At 44.9% G+C, this 18,640-nt stretch overlaps 1 protein-coding gene across 1 annotated transcript in view; it reads right to left on the reverse strand.

Annotated features, from left to right (window-relative positions):
- Positions 1-3,330: 3,330 nt before the first annotated feature.
- The window catches only part of LOC149325457 (luciferin 4-monooxygenase-like), a 30,675-nt gene continuing 15,365 nt past the window's right edge, over positions 3,331-18,640 (reverse strand). The window contains exons 5-9 of the mRNA XM_089563271.1: positions 15,560-15,697; positions 12,080-12,208; positions 8,898-9,042; positions 7,313-7,567; positions 3,331-3,464 (exon numbers count right to left, since the gene is read on the reverse strand). Of these exons, the coding sequence (XP_089419397.1) occupies positions 3,331-3,464; positions 7,313-7,567; positions 8,898-9,042; positions 12,080-12,208; positions 15,560-15,697 (801 nt within the window). The remainder of the gene's footprint in view (positions 3,465-7,312; positions 7,568-8,897; positions 9,043-12,079; positions 12,209-15,559; positions 15,698-18,640) is intronic.

The raw sequence follows: 18,640 nt of genomic DNA on the forward strand, positions 1-18,640 counted from the left end.
CGATTGCAGTTCTTCGCCGACTCCAAATAAGTACCGATGTTGAATTATTTATCGGAGAACGCAGACTATCATGTGCTGCCCAGTGGTTTGCACTTGAGACCAAATAAACCAGCAGTTTGCGCAGGAAATTTTCACAACCTGGGAAGATAAATATTGAACGCCCTGTAGAAGGCCGAGGTAAGGCTGTCAATAGATCCAGCAAAGCGGAAAGTTGGGCAAGTTGGATAACGTTCATGATGTAAATTTTCCGTCCCGTGTGTTCCCTGTGCGCTATTTTTTACATCATGTCAATAGATCGGTACAGGAAATAACGCCTCAATTAGAACTTTAGTCACCGTAACTTAACATCCCACGTGTTTACTAAATCATCATAAATCATCACCAGCGAGCCACATCTTTGAGAGCGGGCCCGGAGAGACTTGCCTAATCTCCCCTGGGAAGTACCGGTAAAAATGTGCTTTAATGATGGGATGCAAGGTTTTCAGGAAACGGTTTATGGCAATTTGGACAGGAATGGGAACAGCGACATTTTTGCTCTCTTCCTTCCATCTGCCTTGTCTCCATTACCTTGTTTTTCGGTATCGGTACCAGAATCCAGCGCGTCGGCAGCCAGATGTGCACGCACCCGCGCGCGGAGGGAGGTAGCATGTATTTGAAAAACTGATAATCTCTGTACATGCACCCTGTGCCGGATTTCGTTGGCCCAACCTGAATTTAAATCCAGGCCTGCCTCTGCTTAGACATTGGATCTCACGGGCGCAACTAGCCCTCACAGCTGCGTAGGAGTCGCAGCTACTCCCGTGGGGTTCGCATCCCCAGAGGATGGGTCCCGGCCACACCCATCCCCACCGCTGGCGATGCACCAGAACAGAGTTTAATAGCCGAACTACAGCGACCGATGTTGGGGGGGAGGGGGGGTGGGTAGAGCACGAGCAGGTCACACAGAAGGATTGCTCCCCCTCCCCCACGACTCAACACTCAAACAACCTGAAAAATGAGCATTATCAGTGCGTCATCATCATCATCATCATCAGCCTGACTACACCCACTGCAGGACAAAGGCCTCTCCCATGTCTCTCTAATTAACCCTGTCCATTGCCAGTTGCGGCCACTGTATCCCCGCAAACTTCTTAATCTCATCCGCCCACGTAACTTTCTGCCGTCCCCTGCTACGTTTGCTTTCTCTTGTAATCCACTCCGTTATCCTTAAGGACCAGCGGTTACCTTGTCTTCGCATTACATGCCCTGCCCAAGCCTATTTCTTCCTCTTGACTTCATTTAGGATATTATTAACCCGCTTTGTTCCCTCACCCACTACGCCCTCATCCGATCTCCTAACGTTAGACCTACCATTTTTCTTTCCATAGCACACTGCGTTGTCCTTAACTTAAGCTGAACCCTCTTTGTTAGCCTCCACGTTTTTGCCCCTAGGTGAGTACCGGTAAGATACAGCGTTTGTATACTTTTCTCTTGAGGGATATTGGCAAGCTACCATTCTTGATCTGAGAGAACCTGCCATATGCGCTCCACCCCATTCTTATTTTTCTAGTTATTTCCCTCTCGTGATTCGGATCTGCGGTCACTACCTGCCCTAAGTAGACATATTCTCTTACTACTTCCTGCACCTCACTACCAACTGTGAACTGCTGTTCCCTTGCCAGGTTATTGAACATTACTTTGGTTTTCTGCATGTTAATTTTTAGCTCCACCGTTCTGCTCTGCCTGTCTAACTCATTGATCATGCTTTGTAGTTCTTGTCCTGTGCTTTGTCTTGCTTTGTAGTGCTTCATACATCTCCTTATAAGGCGTAGTTAATTTATGATGATGATCAGTCTCGCCATGTCGGCATATCGCCGTCTCTGAACTAAGCTAAGGCTGCTCGCCAGACTTCGCAGAAATCGCAGTGACAGGGACGCATGTCAATAAAGAAACACGTGAAATTATGGAAGCTGTCAGCATACAAAGGTTGAATGATCAGTGATTCAGCGAGCCTACGATTTTATAGTCAGAAAAAGAAGTAGCTTTTTTCTCACGAAAGTTAGGATTTTTGGAAGCACTGTTTAGCACGCTTGTTTTTACACACACTTGTTTTATTTTTGCGCTTTCAGTCGATTATCGCTGTTCTGCCGGTTATTATTTGCTGTGTTCTCTCTTCTTTGCGCTTTTTAGTCGATCATCGCCGTTTTACCTGTTTATATTTGGCGTGTTCTTGTTTCGGCTTTTATCCTTTTACCGTGGTGTTCACCAGTCATGTTTGTAGCGAAATTTTTAGTTTTCAAATTGTTAACATTTTTTAACTGTATTTTTTATCATTTTTCTTTAGGGTTGTTAATTTTTGGTCATACTGTGTGTTGGTTTTACATTTTTTTTCTCGTTTAGATATTTCGTTTTCCCATTGTTTTACATTCCAAGGTGATCTCGCAACTTTTTTCCTTTGTATATCTTTCGGTATCTGTTGTCGGTGGCACTGATGAATTCTTTTTTGTCCTTCGAAGGAAAAGCTTCCAAGTGCATTGCTGTGTGTGATCGCGGTGGTACAGTTCTATATCTTATCAGAGCTAGACTTCATAAAAGAATTTTTGTTGAGTTGTGTTGATAATTTGACTTTGGCTTCAGCCACGCACCTTGGTGTCCTGGTTTTGCTGCCGGGCGTTGTTTTTGTGTTCTGTTTGCTGTTGTTTTCGATTTCCATTTGCCTTAGTCATGTGGCCTTATATTCACCTCTCGAATACCAGTCCGCGCCGCTTCTAAGTAAAAGTTTACAGCTCCTTGAACTTATGTTCCTTTCTTTCTCGCGCTGTGTCCTGCATGCTAATTCAATCGCTTTTCACACCGCAGTGAATATCGCAGGACGCAGCAGATGCTAGAACGGCCGCCTCAAGTATTAATCTGCTACATATTGTCTCCGAAAAGAGGGGGCATCGAAGAGAAGCTTCTGATGAGAGGATGCTGGAAGCGTACGAGGGCAGACAAGCGTTGTAAAAAAATCCATGGACACAGTATTTAGAAGTGATACCTTTACTGCAAATATCGGCAACTAAGTTCGTCACCAAACTATTTTTTCAGCTTATGAGAGAGCCAAGCATTTTAGGACTGGCACTATACAAAACAGCTTCGACCTTCTACGCTGAGTATGGACAATGTGTAGAAGGAATCTTGCGCACTTAAATGCACAACTCGCGTTTAGAAAAGTATTGCATAGGCATGGCTGGCAAGTTGTTCTTTTCATTCCGCAATAGTTGTATATGCAGCGGCACGTATATAATACTCTCACGTAAAGGGGCTTGCAATGCAAACTGGGCATAGATCTACGCTCAGTCAGAGTGCACTTTATACGCATTTGGACATCCTGTCCAAGTACTGAGACCGTAGCTGGCGACGCATAATCTTTCCCGTGTCCGTCTTGGGAATGCGCTCCACAAACACGACGCCGCCGTGCAGGTGCTTGTGGCTGGCAGCTTGCTCTGTAGGCAAATAGAAACATAGAAACCTTTAAGGCAGTTCGTCAGAACGCTCGAAGTCGTGTCTCCCGTAAGAGCACTCGCAACCCTGACGATATGAAAACAAAGAATAAAGGAGGCACAAAGGTGCGAACAACGTTTTGTACTTGCGTAAAAGCAACATAGAGTCTCGCAGCGAAAAAAAAAACTGTGCATACAAGTATTTCCAACCGAGCGCCTAATGCATTTCGCCCTATACATATAATATTTGGAAGGTAATCCACAATTATTGCTCGAATTATGCACCCACACGCTATTGCCTAATTTAGTTGAGAGCTCCGCAGAACGTAGACGAAATGTTCTCGGCTGCTTGTTTAGGATGTCCTAATGAATGATGTTGCACTCTGAAGGCTATGGTTATTTCCAACCGTGATATTAGCATTAAGCACGCTGAAGGATTTGTTGCTTTAACTAGTCATGCAAAAATAGGCGAGCTTACGAAAATCGGTTTTTACTGAGCGAGATGTAACCAGCGCAGCTATCACAAAATTCAAGCATTTACTGACAAAAAACCTTTTTGAATCACCTTAACTTACTATCAGCTTGATCCAACCAGGCAGACATTTTGAGAGATGCTTCCTAATACTCTCTTGGCCTTACTCGGCCTCCCGAGCTGCACCTTTCAGATCTTCGGATCCAGTGTGCTTCCCCATAAGACTGCAGCTTGTCTGTTCGCATAAAATTTCCACCGCAAGTCAACTTCCGCTAAGTTTCCGAAAATATAGCATTTTCTGCATGTTCTCTGATTGAAGCTTTCTTGCTTGATTCTTAGTGTTCCCGCTATTTTCTGTTTATTAACGGCTACACATTGCTTGTCTTAATTTGAGCTGTCTGTGCGGTCTCCAATCTTTGCCCGTTTTAGTGAGTACTGGCGATACACTCTTTTTATGCCGTTTTGTTCATGTGGAATAACCGCATCTTGTTGTGTACAAGGCAGCAGTTCCCCCAAATAAACTTTAGTATATTCCTCGCCTTGTGCCTTAAGCCGCTGCGGTGGTTCACTGGCTATGGTGCTCGACAGCTGGCCCGAAAGTCGCTGATTCTATCCCTGACACCGGGTCTGCATTTCGATGAAGGCGAATGATAGGGACCCTTGTACTCTGCGATGTCAGTGCACGATAAAGAATCCCAGGTGGCCGAAATTACCTAAAGCCATCCACTACGTTGTTTCTAACAGTTAGAGTTGCTTCAGGACGTTAAGTCCTACAAACAATCCACATAGTTTGCCCTTTACCTCTTTCTGGTGATCAGAATGTTCCCTGAATTTTTTGTTCGTAAAAAGGTATTCTCGCAGTATGTTCAGTAACTACCGACTTTGCGTTAGATAGTAGCGTTTCTTTCGCCAGAGATTTTCATTATAGCGTCACATTTTCTGCACAAACCTACACGCATCTGTTGTTTCATGTTTAGATTCTCAAGCATTCTTTCTCACTGACTGAAAACGCAAAGAGACGACGGCAGAAGTAAAAATAAAATAATCTCTTCCGAACTATCCGAACTGCACCAAGGTAAGTGTTCCTGCTGTCATTCTTGACCTGAGTCACAGAGCAGGACACATGCCGCAAACTGTTGGTTCTTTCGTAATGCTGTGCGAATATTAAAAAAAATTCAATAACCAAGGGAATATTCTTGTGTTTGATTATTCCAACAAATCAATTAGTGTATTTTAAAAACTGTTCGAAACGAAGCAAATATTCTCTCAACGTTTCGAATAGTTTTCGAATAACCGGCAGTAGGTCCGAATAAGGTCCGCCATATCTTTCTTCAGTGGTTGTTCCAAAACTGGCCTACACCGAAGACGCGCACCATTCTTCCCCGAAAAGTATGAACAGCATGGAGGGGTCAGCTCCATGGCGCGATCAAGTTGTATGGCGGCATTCATAGTGATTGTACGTGGCTTCTAAGCCTGCGCGATTCGGCAGACCAGGGATAAAATCAGCAAAACCCTTCCTTTATGCTCGATGTCAGAGACCATAGCCCATACGTTGGTTCCACCAGTCATATTTGGCGGCGGTGTGCCTCTAGTGCCGATCAGCCTGTTTTCCAATGGGTACTTCTTCCTATGGCGTCCTACGCGGCTTTGCTTGGATGAAATGCCCAGAAAAAGGTAGTTTATCAAACCAAGCCAAAGGTAATTTTTCTATACGTATAACTTGACGGTTTTAGAGTTAATGTGACTCCGTGCTGCGAATTGTTAGTGGAGATTAGTGTCTTTTATAATCTATACCTTCAATATCTTCAGTTTTAAACATAGCACAGTACAACAGCGCCACCACTGCCTCCTGAGTCCTTCGAATGACTGCTCATTTTGTACGAATATTTGTAGAAATATCTAACCTTAGTACTACTATTCGATTCGTATTCGATACCGGTGCGAAGCTCGACTGTTTGTATTCTATTCGGTATGCAAAAAACCCTATTGTTTCGCTCCAATTCCTATTTCACTGTCCAAAATTTTATATGTAAGAATTTCTTGAGCGTTGCACTAAGCACGAACTAAGGTTAAATGCCTTTTACGGCGCTCGCTCTGCAGTCGAACGATGCCGGCATAGGCGTTTTAGCGTTTATCATGTTAATCACCAAAGATCCTCCATGGTGAAGTGCTCAGCCCTCATGCTAACTTTGTCGTTGTCACGTGGAGCGTCCGTTAGAAAAAATACAATCCGAGCTCCTTGAAACACTACTCACGAAATGTCTGGAAATCAATGCGTGGCGTAGCATCCAGCGCATACGCAGTAGCAGCCCCGGCAAGTATGGTAAGCCGCCAGCGGCGGCGTGTAGCAAGAATAGCAAAGTTGCAGGGCTGAGTATCGAAGTTTAGTCTAGCTTAGTATCGTGCTCTTAATTCTGCATGTATGCAGATGGAAAGAGCCGCAAACGTGCTCCGGGTCGAACATTTTGCGAATGCTCTCAGGGCGCTGATCGCAAACGTGCTGCACAAAAAGGCGCTGAAGTTTGTGCCATCACAGAACAATCCTTTTAGACCTAGCCCAATGAAAACTCGATTTTTACACAGTAATGCGTGGCAGCAGCATTCAGAGCAAATGCAACAATTTCTGCAGCCCAATGTGTACAAGGTAGGGTTGATCATCCTGACTGCCCCGGGTGCAATCGCCATTATGATTTTTCTTTGCATCCTTTCATATTATATTTCCTGTTTACTCCTTCCTTTCAGTAATTTTGAGACTCTAATTTGCCTAGCTGTCCACAGCGGTGGTACCGGAATCGTACTCAGCTCCGCTAGCATTTACACACAACACCCACTATTCAGTTTAGATGTTCAGTAAAAGAAATAATAATGATATGAACATAGAGAGAGACGTATGAAGGAAAAACTCAACGAGCAGCAATGTGACCCGAATGCGGCCATTGACTTCCGCTAGGAAGCACGATGTCTATGCTGCTCTCGATAACCGTGACTTGCAGGAACGCGGGTGTTATACGGGCAAAGCGCATCATTAAAAACAGAGGGAGGTAAACAAAAGGGCTATGAAAAACAATTAAAGGAAGCCTGTTGGCCGCCATTTTCTCTCTTTCAGTTCACTGCTTTTGGAAATGAAGCAGTGTTATTTACGTACATTACCTTTTTAAAGAAATTAGCACGCATGCAGAGAGATTAATATATTGCCTTAAAAATGGCTCTGTTTAAACCGAAAAATTGTCCACAGCTGGAATGAACGTGGTTCTGCTGTCCGCACTCCTATTGGTGTCCTCCTTTTACGTCGTTCTCTAGTAGGCAGATAATGAAAGTTTAGGACACCCGAAGAGAATAAGTGTAGGTCAGCCTCCTCGAGTGCACACAGTGCCCCCACCTGCCACGAGTCGCTTGAGCTCCTCCTCCTTGACGCTCCCTTCGGCAGAGGGCTTCAACACCACGAAGGCGGTGGGCGCCTCGCCCAGGTCCGGGTGCTCGATGCCCACGACCGCGGCCTCCGCAACCTGAGGATGCTGGGCAATCAGTGCCTCCACCTCCGCCGGCGCGAGCTGCTGGTCCAGGCACTTGATCATGTCCTTGAGGCGCTCCACCACGTGCAGCTTGCCCGTGTGGTCGCGGTAGCCAGCGTCGCCTGCGGGTACAAAGACCAGTGTGGTCATTAGCAGTGTGAGTGAAAACCTCAGCATGGCGCTGTGATTTCATGTACTTATAATTAGGGTAAGAGCAAAAGTCGAATTAGGCTTCCTTAAAAAGTCAGGGAGTGAATCATTCTACATCCAACTGAGGTATAACGCACGGTTCATTACAACACTACATTTGCCGTTTATAACTCAGGGTGGCGGCTGTTGGAACACTAATTTGTCATTGGCGCCCTCCTTTGCAGCGAAGTTCGTTTCTTTCCTCGTCCTCCTGTGTCTAAGGCACTAATCAAACGAGGCATTTTCATGGGTAATTTCAAGAACCAAGGTCATTGCTAACTGTTATATAACAACAACAATGCTATAAAGTTAAGTACGATTAGCCGGTTGCTTGAGGAAGTTTTAAAATGCACAGTTTTCTAGTGGCTTTCAATCAGCCTGAATAGACCCTCCGAGCTGACGCAGATGAGGATGGGATGTTCTCAAAAGTCGGTCTCTAAGACCTTTTCTTAAAAGCCCTGTTATAAATAAGTAACCTTTTCGCAAGCGTCTGAAATTCCGAGACATCTGTGCATTCTGTCCGCAAAGTTAAGCCTTGCTGTTAAAGAATTCGCAACTCTCTCGTGACAAACAGATCATCTTTTGCTGTCGTCAGACACCTTTTCAGTAGACAGAGATCACCATAGTCAACAAGGAGAAGAGGGCTTGACAGAGTTTCAAATAAGAAGGCATTTCGCAAGTGGCCAAATAAACGTGGACATAGGCCAGAACAAACGAACGCGACGAAACGCGAGCATCAACTCACTGAAGTTTATTTCAGATTGAAGGAAAGGCCCAAAGGGTGCCGCAGCCTCGGAAAGTCCTTCGAGGCATTTAAATGCGCAGGTTGTCTAAAAAGGCTTATCTTGCTACTTTTGGCGCTTTCGCAAGTTTGAACTTATATTCGTCGCGAAATGTTGGCAGAAAATGGCGAGGTTGTAGTGTTTTTCTTCATGCGATAGCATAGTTTAGTAATCATATCAAATCGGATGCTTGATTGAATGTGACCCATCACTTTTAAGCAGCGTAAAACATTTCTTATCCTCAAAAGCACCAACAAATGACTTGAGTATCTTGGAGAGTGTATGCTGGCATGCTCATAAATTCTTGTAGGTTTAGAGGAGCCCCAGCCCGTGTTCGATAAGGCTCACTCATAGGCTTACTGGCTCCATGTATTCTCGTAGAATGCAAATTCGAATCGAGGCTACCACAACGAGTTTCAACGGTGCAGGGAAGTCTGGAATTGCTGGGTAGCTTGCGTTCATACCTTGTCAGTAGACTCACCCGAACAGAACCAGCCGCCTTCGAGAAGAACCTCTGCTGTGGCTTCAGGCCTGTTGTGGTAGCCTCGCATTAAGTGTGGTGCCCGGAAGGTGATCTCGCCCACTTCCCCGGCTTCCAGGGGGAGGCCCGTTTCACGGCTCACAATCTGTGAGGAAGCGTTTCATTGCGCTGTCGCTGAGAATCTCTGTTTCTACGACATGACGCAGCAAAATGATGAAAGGCAAGCGCACAATGGGGAAGTGTACGTTGCCTTCACGCCTGTGCGACAAATCATGCATTCAAAAAACGATTTGCAGATATCTGGTTTTGCCCATTTGTACCTAAGTTCTAAAACCCCCTTATTCAAAGTGTATAAAATTAAAGATACTGAAAAGAGCGAAGTGCATTTTCTGCTCGTGCTTTCGATTTATTAAAAGAACCCTCTTACTACGTGTTGTAACAAATAATTGGTTTGCTATTAGCGTGCGCGCATGCAGCTCGAACGAGAGCGATGATTGGTCAAACTATTCTTTATAAAATTATTCGTAATGAAATCTTAGTATTTAGCAATGGATCACTTCGTCTCAGTCAGTATTTCCTTCGAAGAGCAAGAAAATACGCTAGAGAAAAAGAATATTCCTCCTCAACACTAGCAACGCTTTTTTGTTCTGCAAGGAAGGTTTGTTGCGTTACTGAAAAGATTGAAAAAACATTCCCCGATATTCTTCTACATTCCCAAACCCCTCAACTAGGAGAAGTTTACGTCAGTTTATTTACATAAGTCCTGAGTTTAATTCTTTCTAAAACAGCGCAAAAAAGACACGGACACCAGGAGGATACATACAGACAGGCGCTGACTCACAACTAGTATTTTATTGCCGACACACCACGTTACATAATGTGGGCACGCAATAAAACTGATAGTAGTGCGAAAAGACACAAAAGGAGGGGAAATAAAATAATCAAAACATACTTGTCGTCAAAGGTTTCACAGATAAGCAGAAAGATACATCCCTTCTTTGTCAGATAAATGCACTGATGGCGCACTGACACACGTTTCTTCATTGGATGCTATGTTAAACGCCTCAATCACTTCCGTGGTGAGTTTATCTGCGTGCCGGGCTAAGACTTTGCAGTGCTATAATTCAGCCTCACATTTCTCAGATTCTGGGTGGCATGAGCTACATGTTTTGCAATGTGCGGTGAGGTGTCCTTTTGACGCCGTTTTCATATCATTATTCTGCTCGCGCAGCCGGTCATTCAGGCATCTGCCCGTGTGGCCGATGTACTTTTGGCCACATTTCAATGGAATGGGATAGATGACTTCTTTTTCACATGAAACACACTGTTTTTGATGTTTAGTTTTGCACGCTCGGGCTTCGTTGGGTGCAAGGTTGACATGGGTGCATATCTTGGACAGCTTTTCAGGAGCGGAGAAGACCGCCTTCACTTTGGCACGATTCATAATCTTTTTAAGATTATGAGAGCGTCTGTGGCAATACGGGATGACGGCTACTTTTTGTTTGCTGTTTTCTTGCTGCTGAGCCAGGCCAATTTCAGTGCCTTGAATTTTTGTTCGTTTTTGTAGCTTCTGGGCAACTGATGTTAAGAGGTGTGAAGGGTAACGTGCTTCTGACAACCGAAGATACTACTTTTCAAAGCTATAGAGCATTCATACTGTGCAGACAGGTTTTTTTAACGGTGTTGGAAAAACAGAGGCTGGCTATGGCTCGCTTGATCAAGCGAGCCGTAGCCAGCCTGTGGTTTTCAAGCGTGTATTGCGGGCGCAGCGAAGAGCTTTCGCAAATCCCCTGGCCATGACCGCACGCGTACAATCCGCTCGAGCTACCAACCTCAATCGCTGCAGCTGTGTCGTGCACTACGGCTGCACTACGGCTGCAATATTAACGTGCGACCAGATCTCTCCGAGTTAGTACCTCTACGTGTGTAGTCGTTCAGTTTTACACGTCGCATTATTTTTAGAAACTCTAGCAAAGTCTTCTTGACCACGCAGCATTCCCAGCGTGCCGCGCCCTCGCTTTCACTAATCTGTAATCTCGGCCTCATAGTGGTTCACTGAAGCACCCGTCGATCTGTTCAGGTCTTGCCGTCTATGCTCTACCGAGGTGCTGATAAATGTCGAAATTTAACCCCTCGTTTTGATAAAACACGACGTAATTTGAAAAAGGAGATATCTCCTGTATAGCTATGTTCATAATCAACATTTGAAGACGGAAGCTGTCACCGGGTCGGCGCGCTGCCACACGATACCTCTAATCGCAGTTTGTGTTCGTTGAGACCTTTGCGCAGACAAGAAAAAAATATTAAACGTGAAGCTTGAATTATTTGCTTTTCCTGGAATTTAAACAGCGCTACATATTTAGACAGTACACAGAAAGACATGAGAGACTGTGTACTCGTCTAAATATACCGCGTTGTTTAATTTTCAAGAAAAGAAAATGCATCTCCAACTAGCCCCGTAACGTGTTTCATTAAGAAAAGCTGGAACGTATGTACGTAGTTCCAGTAGGCATTGTGGTATGTTCGTTGAGTGGATTTCAAAGCCTGCTTTTGCGGCTGCACTTTATATCCTACACAAGAAACACAGCCGTCTCCTGGCACGTGTCTACCGAATGCCGGGCAGCTGCTCCGTTCTCTCGGCCTAGCTAACATGCCGCCTCTAGTTATCGGCGCACGCAAGAGAATGCGCTTGTTTCTTCACATATTGTTCCTGCACATATTGTTTCTTCGCTTCCAAAATCGCCCATTTAGGTTGTGTACAGTATGAGGATTGAACATTACACAAGTCTATTGGTTGGATTCTGTGAAAAAGCACTGAGTTGACAACGGTTGATTGCGCCATTAGTGAGGTCCTAATAAAAGTGCCAAGAAAGAAAGCGCAGAGTTTTTTTTTGTTTTTATTGACCCACTCCCGGCGACACTGACTCCTGTCACGGCATGGCTGCTGGTATAGCCGATATATTGAAACCACATTATGAGTATTAGTTACGACATTTTGTACCATCACACTCAGTACTTCACCCAAGCTATAAAGAAGTCGCCGAGGGATTTAGTTATTTTGGCCTTATTACTGTAGTGAAAGATACATGACGCTGTGCCAAAATTTAGAGTACTGCCTGGTACAGCTGCATCGATGTGATAGGACCGTGATACACGCACATATGAGGGACGTGCCAACCAACCTTGTATTCAACCAAGGGCAGAGGGTGACCGGCGTCGGCAATACCGACCGTGTTCGGTGCCGTCACGCAGGCATACCCGACGAGTTCGGAGAGGCCGTAACCGTTCCGTAGACTTCTGAGTCGGAATACCTGGGCCAGAACAAGTAAATGCAGTTATTTCTAAAAAAATACCTGAACCCGAATGTGTAATGGGACATTTATGTAATAAGGCCCAAGGCATAATATTTCAGGTTTAAAAGCGTTATCACGGGGGTCGTGGCCTTTGTAACGGGTCAGGCGGCCATGTTACCTGAAGACGCCCTTCCGTTCCCAAAACTCCGATATCTGGGAGGAAGGGTTGTAAGCTTAAAAGCTGAAGGTGGAAAAAGATCAGTCCAATGCTGAAAGCCCATCATGTATCTTATACCCGCCGGTTATCTTCACTAAGAAAACATTTTGATAACACTGCGGCGACCCGCATTGAAGCAATGTTAAAGCAAAACGACCACATAATTTATCGACGTCCGTGGCTGTTTCGACGTCCATGTACTATATCGATGTTCATGACTATTTTGACGCCTAAGTCGCGTTGTTTCGCGTTAAATTAATGTACTAATTGCACCTCACCAAGCACATTTTTCCCACGGCGACATTTTATCGCACACTATCTGTCACAATCACACCTTAACACAGAACGACGTAATCGTGCGGACCAATCTTCGGACACTTTTTCCTGAACCGACAGAGACATATAATGCTTTCGCATTGGTAAACCAGCTAAAATGACGCACACAGGAAAGCTGAGAGGTAGATAGGAAAAAGACTATTTCCTATATTCTCATTTTTGATATCTGCGTCGTTTTGGTTGGTTTCTTTTCCTAATACAGTACTAGAAAATAACGTGCGTTACTGAGTTATCTTCATGCTGGTGGCAACCGATCGCCCGCTCCTAGGGCAAGAAAAACGCTCCTAGTGGGCAGATAGGCGCACGCACGACAGTTTGAGGAAATGCAAGTAAAATAAGGAACAAGTGGTCTGAGACAGCGTGCAATGGACAGCTTCACTTGCAGAGACTGCAGAGACGCCAGATTTGGTTGCAAGCTTTATTTAATAATTACGCGTCTAAGAGTACGAGCATGGGAACCCTATAAAAAGTGATTTGTGGCAGTTTTATTGGATCACACGAAATAAAATAGCACTTACAATGGACGTAATTTATTTTTATTGCAAGAGAACCGGAGTATCTCAGGGAACTTAAACGCGCAAAAGTAAGTCCTGATGTGCTATAAGTTATAAACTTTAGCTGGCGCCAAACTATATTCAGTGCGGGAAGGCTAACAAAAGTGGTTATTCAACACCGGCTCGTTCGTATTAAATATTTTACAGTTGAACGGGGTATACAATGTTTTAGTCAATTCTGGAACTCTTAACTTGTATTATGGTCTCAAATTTTATCTGTTTGATGTGTTTTTCATGTGAATAATGCGTCGTACATACTGTGATGAAGACAAATTGCTGTGTCATGTGCGGATGCAGCACGATTGATGTTATATAATCAATTTTTTTTTTAAATAGCTTTGTTAAAGCGGTTGAATTTTCATGATATTTTGTTTTCTTAATCAAAGCTTTTGTAAAACTGGTAACAAAAATTGCAACGCATGCTTGCATCAAAAAGATTGAAAAATGTAAATAAAGGAATTTCTGGGTATAAAAAGAATTCTCTGCCTACCCAACAGCAAAAAAATGTCTAAAAATATCTCAGTTCTACCTTGTTCAGTTTACCAGACAGAAGGAATCACTTCAGTACCTATTTCGAACGCTGAAGGCTGCAGGCTGACAGTCAGAAAGGCTGTCGAGTCTTGCATTTTCACGTAGTGACATTTTTGAGACACTGCCGTTTCTTCAACTCCCTCGTACTGCCACGTTTACTAAATGCCACGTTTACTACGTTTACTAGGGTCCTAATGAAGCTGTTCCTAGAGCTTTTAGCCCCAGTTTCCTCCGTTTCAGAAACAAAAATGTACTGGAACAGATTCAACCCCCCCCCCCCCTCCCCCACTCTGCTCCTCGCTTTCAAAAAAAGTGATAAATTAACAAGGTGCTGCCACTGCTGTTCTAGCCTGGTTCCTTGGGCCTAATTCGCCCTCTGAATTACAGTCGGATGATGAGGCCGGATCTTCAGTGTTACCGCTACCCAGATAGTCGACAAAAACAACTGTCCACGCAGCCGAATCAGGAGATTTCCTACGTTTCACGCTGGCTGCGGCATTCATTCTTCACTTGTGAGCTTACCACCACAGAAAAGAGAAAATAAGCTAATGAGAACAATAACAATGGTGACTTAGCTTCTAGGCAGAAGGCGCAGCTTTTCAACAATGGTGTCAAAGTCAGAAATTTGCGTTCCCATCAATCATTATGTGTCTATTAGTAGGAATGGGCATGGTAAAGAAAAAAAATCTCGATGATTACCTCAACAGCAAATTATTGTGCTCCGAATAAAGTACATTCTCTCTATCTCGTAGACATATATACCGTGACAGAGAGGCATCTTATATGCCAAAAGTGCAATCCTGTACTGTATCTTTCAGCATTTTAAAGTTTTAACGTTCCTAACGATGCAACCTGCACTCTGATGTTTGCACAGACTACTCAGCCGAGCGAGGATACAGATTAAACCTTTGATCTACGCGTGCACTACCTGCGGCCTTCCACAAATTACTCATGACTGCAGAATTTGCTTTACTGTAGTGCATTTGTACTGTTACGGCATACACCAGACTTCCAATCACCAGAGAAGGAAGATGCTCCTTCTCTCCCTTCGTTATTTTTCGAGCTGCAAGGGTGTGTCACTGCTCGACCATGCGGCTCAAAAAGGAAGCCATATGACCATGGAAGCCTTGGACTCCGGCTCTACATACTGAGTCAAGCTCATTGCAGTGTGATCAGGCCCTATGCGCCCACAGCTGCATTCTAATGAGCAGACAGCTTTTAACAGCAGGCTTCCGAGTGGAAACCAGACATGCAGAAGGGAGGCTTCAAGCCTTCTTTTAACATTCCTGCAGGACACTGATCTTGACTCTAAATGGTGACAGCAGGGACGTTCTATGGTCTTCTGTTATTTAATGTGTGCGTAGATGGTGCCTTCTGCAGTGGTCTATGCTATTCTGTGAGTGAGTGTGTGCATGGATGGTGGCTCTGCAGTGTACTGCGTTCTACTGTGACTGATTATGTGTATAGATGGTGACTTTCGGAGTGGATAATGCTGTGCAGTGAGTGGACGTGTGCATAGATGGTGAATGCGGGAGTGGCCTATGTTCTATTATAAGCGACTGTGTGCATAGCGGGGCAGATCTGACTCCGTTTTGAGGACATAATTAACATATAAGTGACGCTACGGTGGTGCAATTTCCGGCAGAATAAGCAAGGCTAATTCTTCCACCAGTAGTATACACAACTCCACTCAACTCAACTCAATAATTCGATCTGCGCTCGCGATCATACCTGTAAAATCTTCTTGTACAGTTCTTCGGGCGTAGATGTCCCGCACGTGAGGATGCGCTTGATGGATGGAACGTCGCCTTCCTTCAAGTCGAAGACCAGCTTCCGGAACGCCGTTGGGAAAGCTGCGAGCGATGTAACCTGGAAGGTGCCCTCAGTTATTAAAACAAAAACGGTTTTCTGCTCCTCGTGCCATTGTTTCGGTTTCTCAGCTTTTGCTTACATTTTCACTTGGAAAGTACGCCATCATATTATTCAGTCACGTGTTAACTGCTCTGTCAGCAGGCCATAGCTTTCGCTACCATGGCCTACTTACGGCGGTGACGCTTGTTTACTACTTTTTATCGAAAAAGAGAATAACAAAGATGTCAATAAAGAATTGAACAAGTTGAAAACGCTGCAAGTGCTAATAATTCAGGTTCCGTACTCATTTTTTCCACAGACCACATGTCCACCATGGCAGTTCCATGAGCAAATAAATGGAGAAATAACCTGAGTGTTAGGGTGAAGCAGTGCTCTTACGGGAGAGGTTTAACTGAGCCTGGATAGTTGTACGTCGTTTCAGTAAGTGCGCTACTAAGCAAGACCGAAAGAACGGTAAAAAAATAAAACGAACAGAGCAAGCTGGCAGGTCGCTAACTTTTTGTGGTCCATATTTTTCGCTGCTCTATTATTGTTGGTCTAAAACGTGTCAATGAATAATTATTCCCTTATTACAAATCTACTCCACCTTGGGGGATTCCCCTAAACATTTCACCGGCTCTTATTGTAGTGTTATCGCAGTGCATAAACGAGTCAAACTACATTTTCTAAGAGCCGATAATATTTAAGATATAGAGAGCCCACCTTGCGTCCTGTCAAGCAAACGATCACTGTTTGAGCACAGCTATATGTAAACAACCTTAGCGCGGAGCTGCAGTAACCGTAACCGTCGGATTCCTGGCGGACTTAGCGCACGCAGAGTACAGGCTAAATGATTCACTAATATCTTGAAGCACTAATTTAGGTGGCGGCGACTATTTCTCGGTGCGGGCAGTGAAACATTCGAGTCGTATTGGTTTCTGCTAGCGGCTTGGTTTTGCAAAACGGCTCTACGAGCCGAAAGAAATGTATACGTTCGACTTGCACACACACACACATGCAGCGGGAAGGCAGTCGCATTTGGCACTTTTCTCTGCCCCTTTCGCGCCGCAAGCTCACTCTGGAGCCACCTTGTGATAATTTGAGTTGCTATTTATCGAGCCGACGAATAACGGGCAAGAAGACAGATCGCCACGCCGTTCACGGCGCACATCAGCGAAGGCATGCATGACAAGTTCCGTTTTTCACATACGGGAACACTTCACTGCTTCTAAGTGTAAACAATAAACCAGGGGTGCACCGATTTCTGTTTCCTCAATAATCAGAAAACAAGCGCCACGAGCAAGTCCGGTTTCCCAAGGATCGCTAAGCTCGCTTACTAAGCTTAAGGCTTCCGAAAAGAAAACATGGAAAATGCATTTTATTTCGCTAAGCTAAAAGAAAAAAATTTTTCGAGCAGCCTCCGTCCACGTTGTGCGAGCAAGCACCTCAATGCAGTGAACAGCGCGTAGCAGACGACGCGAGGCGGGTATGCCCTTGGGACGTCAGCGATCAGAGGTTGCCAGACCAGCAACCAGCTCGCAAGAGAAACGAAACAAATTCGTTTTAAAAATATCTACCGCACATAACCCACTGAAACTTCGGGGAATTGTAGTTTAACGTGTTGGAAATTATATGCAATAAGCAGGGTGTGTGCGAAAATAGGTTGTCGTGGCCCCTTTAAGGTTACATTCTGGTAGAGATGCTCTCAAACTACGTTAGGCACAGACCTGTGGCATTTCAGAGTTTACGCTGCGTACAAGCCGAATGCAAAATTATGGACCCGCAGCTTTTGGATTCCATTGCCCCAGCCGTGCTTTACAATTTCTGAATGAAAAAATTCGTTCAACGCAAATCACTTCAATAATTTGAGGGCTTAGCTTGAAGTTATGGGTGGGCTGTCGAATAAGTTCTGCGTATTAGTTATGTGAATTCTTTTCACACTTCCGCGTGCACTAGCTGCACAAACTCTTTGCGCAGAAAGGCTCATGACACGTTCGCATAACGAGCGCCATGTTTAGAAACAGTGGTTCTGAGCGCACGAAATGGAAGTGGAAGCAGAATTCATGCCACCACGCTATTTCATCATTTCAGGAATCATGCCGCGTTCTTCGCTAAACATATAAACAACAAAATAACACGTTTGGCAAGCGCATCGTTTCTTCTGCAGCCAGTCACTTTGCGTGCTCACGCTCGTAGACTCACCAAGTAAAAAAAAAAACAACCAATTGCGCTGTTGTTACACCTGCCTCTGTCCGCGCTGGCATGATCAGGGCCTCTTTTTAGTAATGCTTCGTTTCATTTCATTTGAACTAGCCCTGACGGCAGTTTTTACGAAAGCAGCTACAGGTCAGGAACTAAACGGTCAATCACAAACGGACGGTATGGTAGCACCGCCGACGCTAGATGCAGTCGCCTGTCGCCGCATACAGTTGGGCTGAGCCACATGCATCATGCTGCTCCTAATCGCCGCACTACCTTCGACCAGTTTGTCCACACTGAATTATCTCCGATAAAGCTCGCAAAGCGTGCAAAACATATCGCCGTGCTCCATTATTCTTCGGAGTTTGCCCCTAGTCCTCAAGTGCGATATGGGCGCGGAAACCATGGAAACGATGAGAGTGCTTTTGCAACGACCAGCCTGGCGTCTTTCCACTGGGAGCAGCGACCAAAATGGCAAAGGGAGAATATAAATGTGAATGAAATGTTTTGTTAATGAATGCGGCGCCTGGCTTCCTTATCGATTTACTGCCGATGATGCCTTCCGGGCGAAAGAACACAGAAGATACGGCCCACTTTTCATGTTCTCTCGCACTCTTACCCCCTCCCTCATCTCCGTTTCTCGTTTCTTTCGCTGGCATCGGCCGGTCGGCTCGCTGCTTGTCAATCGAATTCTGCTATTTCTTAAGGGGGGCGTCAGGATTCGAAATGACCAGCGCGAAAACAGACGGAGACAACTGAAGA

The sequence above is a fragment of the Amblyomma mixtum genome, chromosome 10 (genome assembly GCF_055824585.1).
Source record: "Amblyomma mixtum isolate Tamu chromosome 10, ASM5582458v1, whole genome shotgun sequence".
NCBI lineage: Eukaryota > Metazoa > Arthropoda > Arachnida > Ixodida > Ixodidae > Amblyomma > Amblyomma mixtum.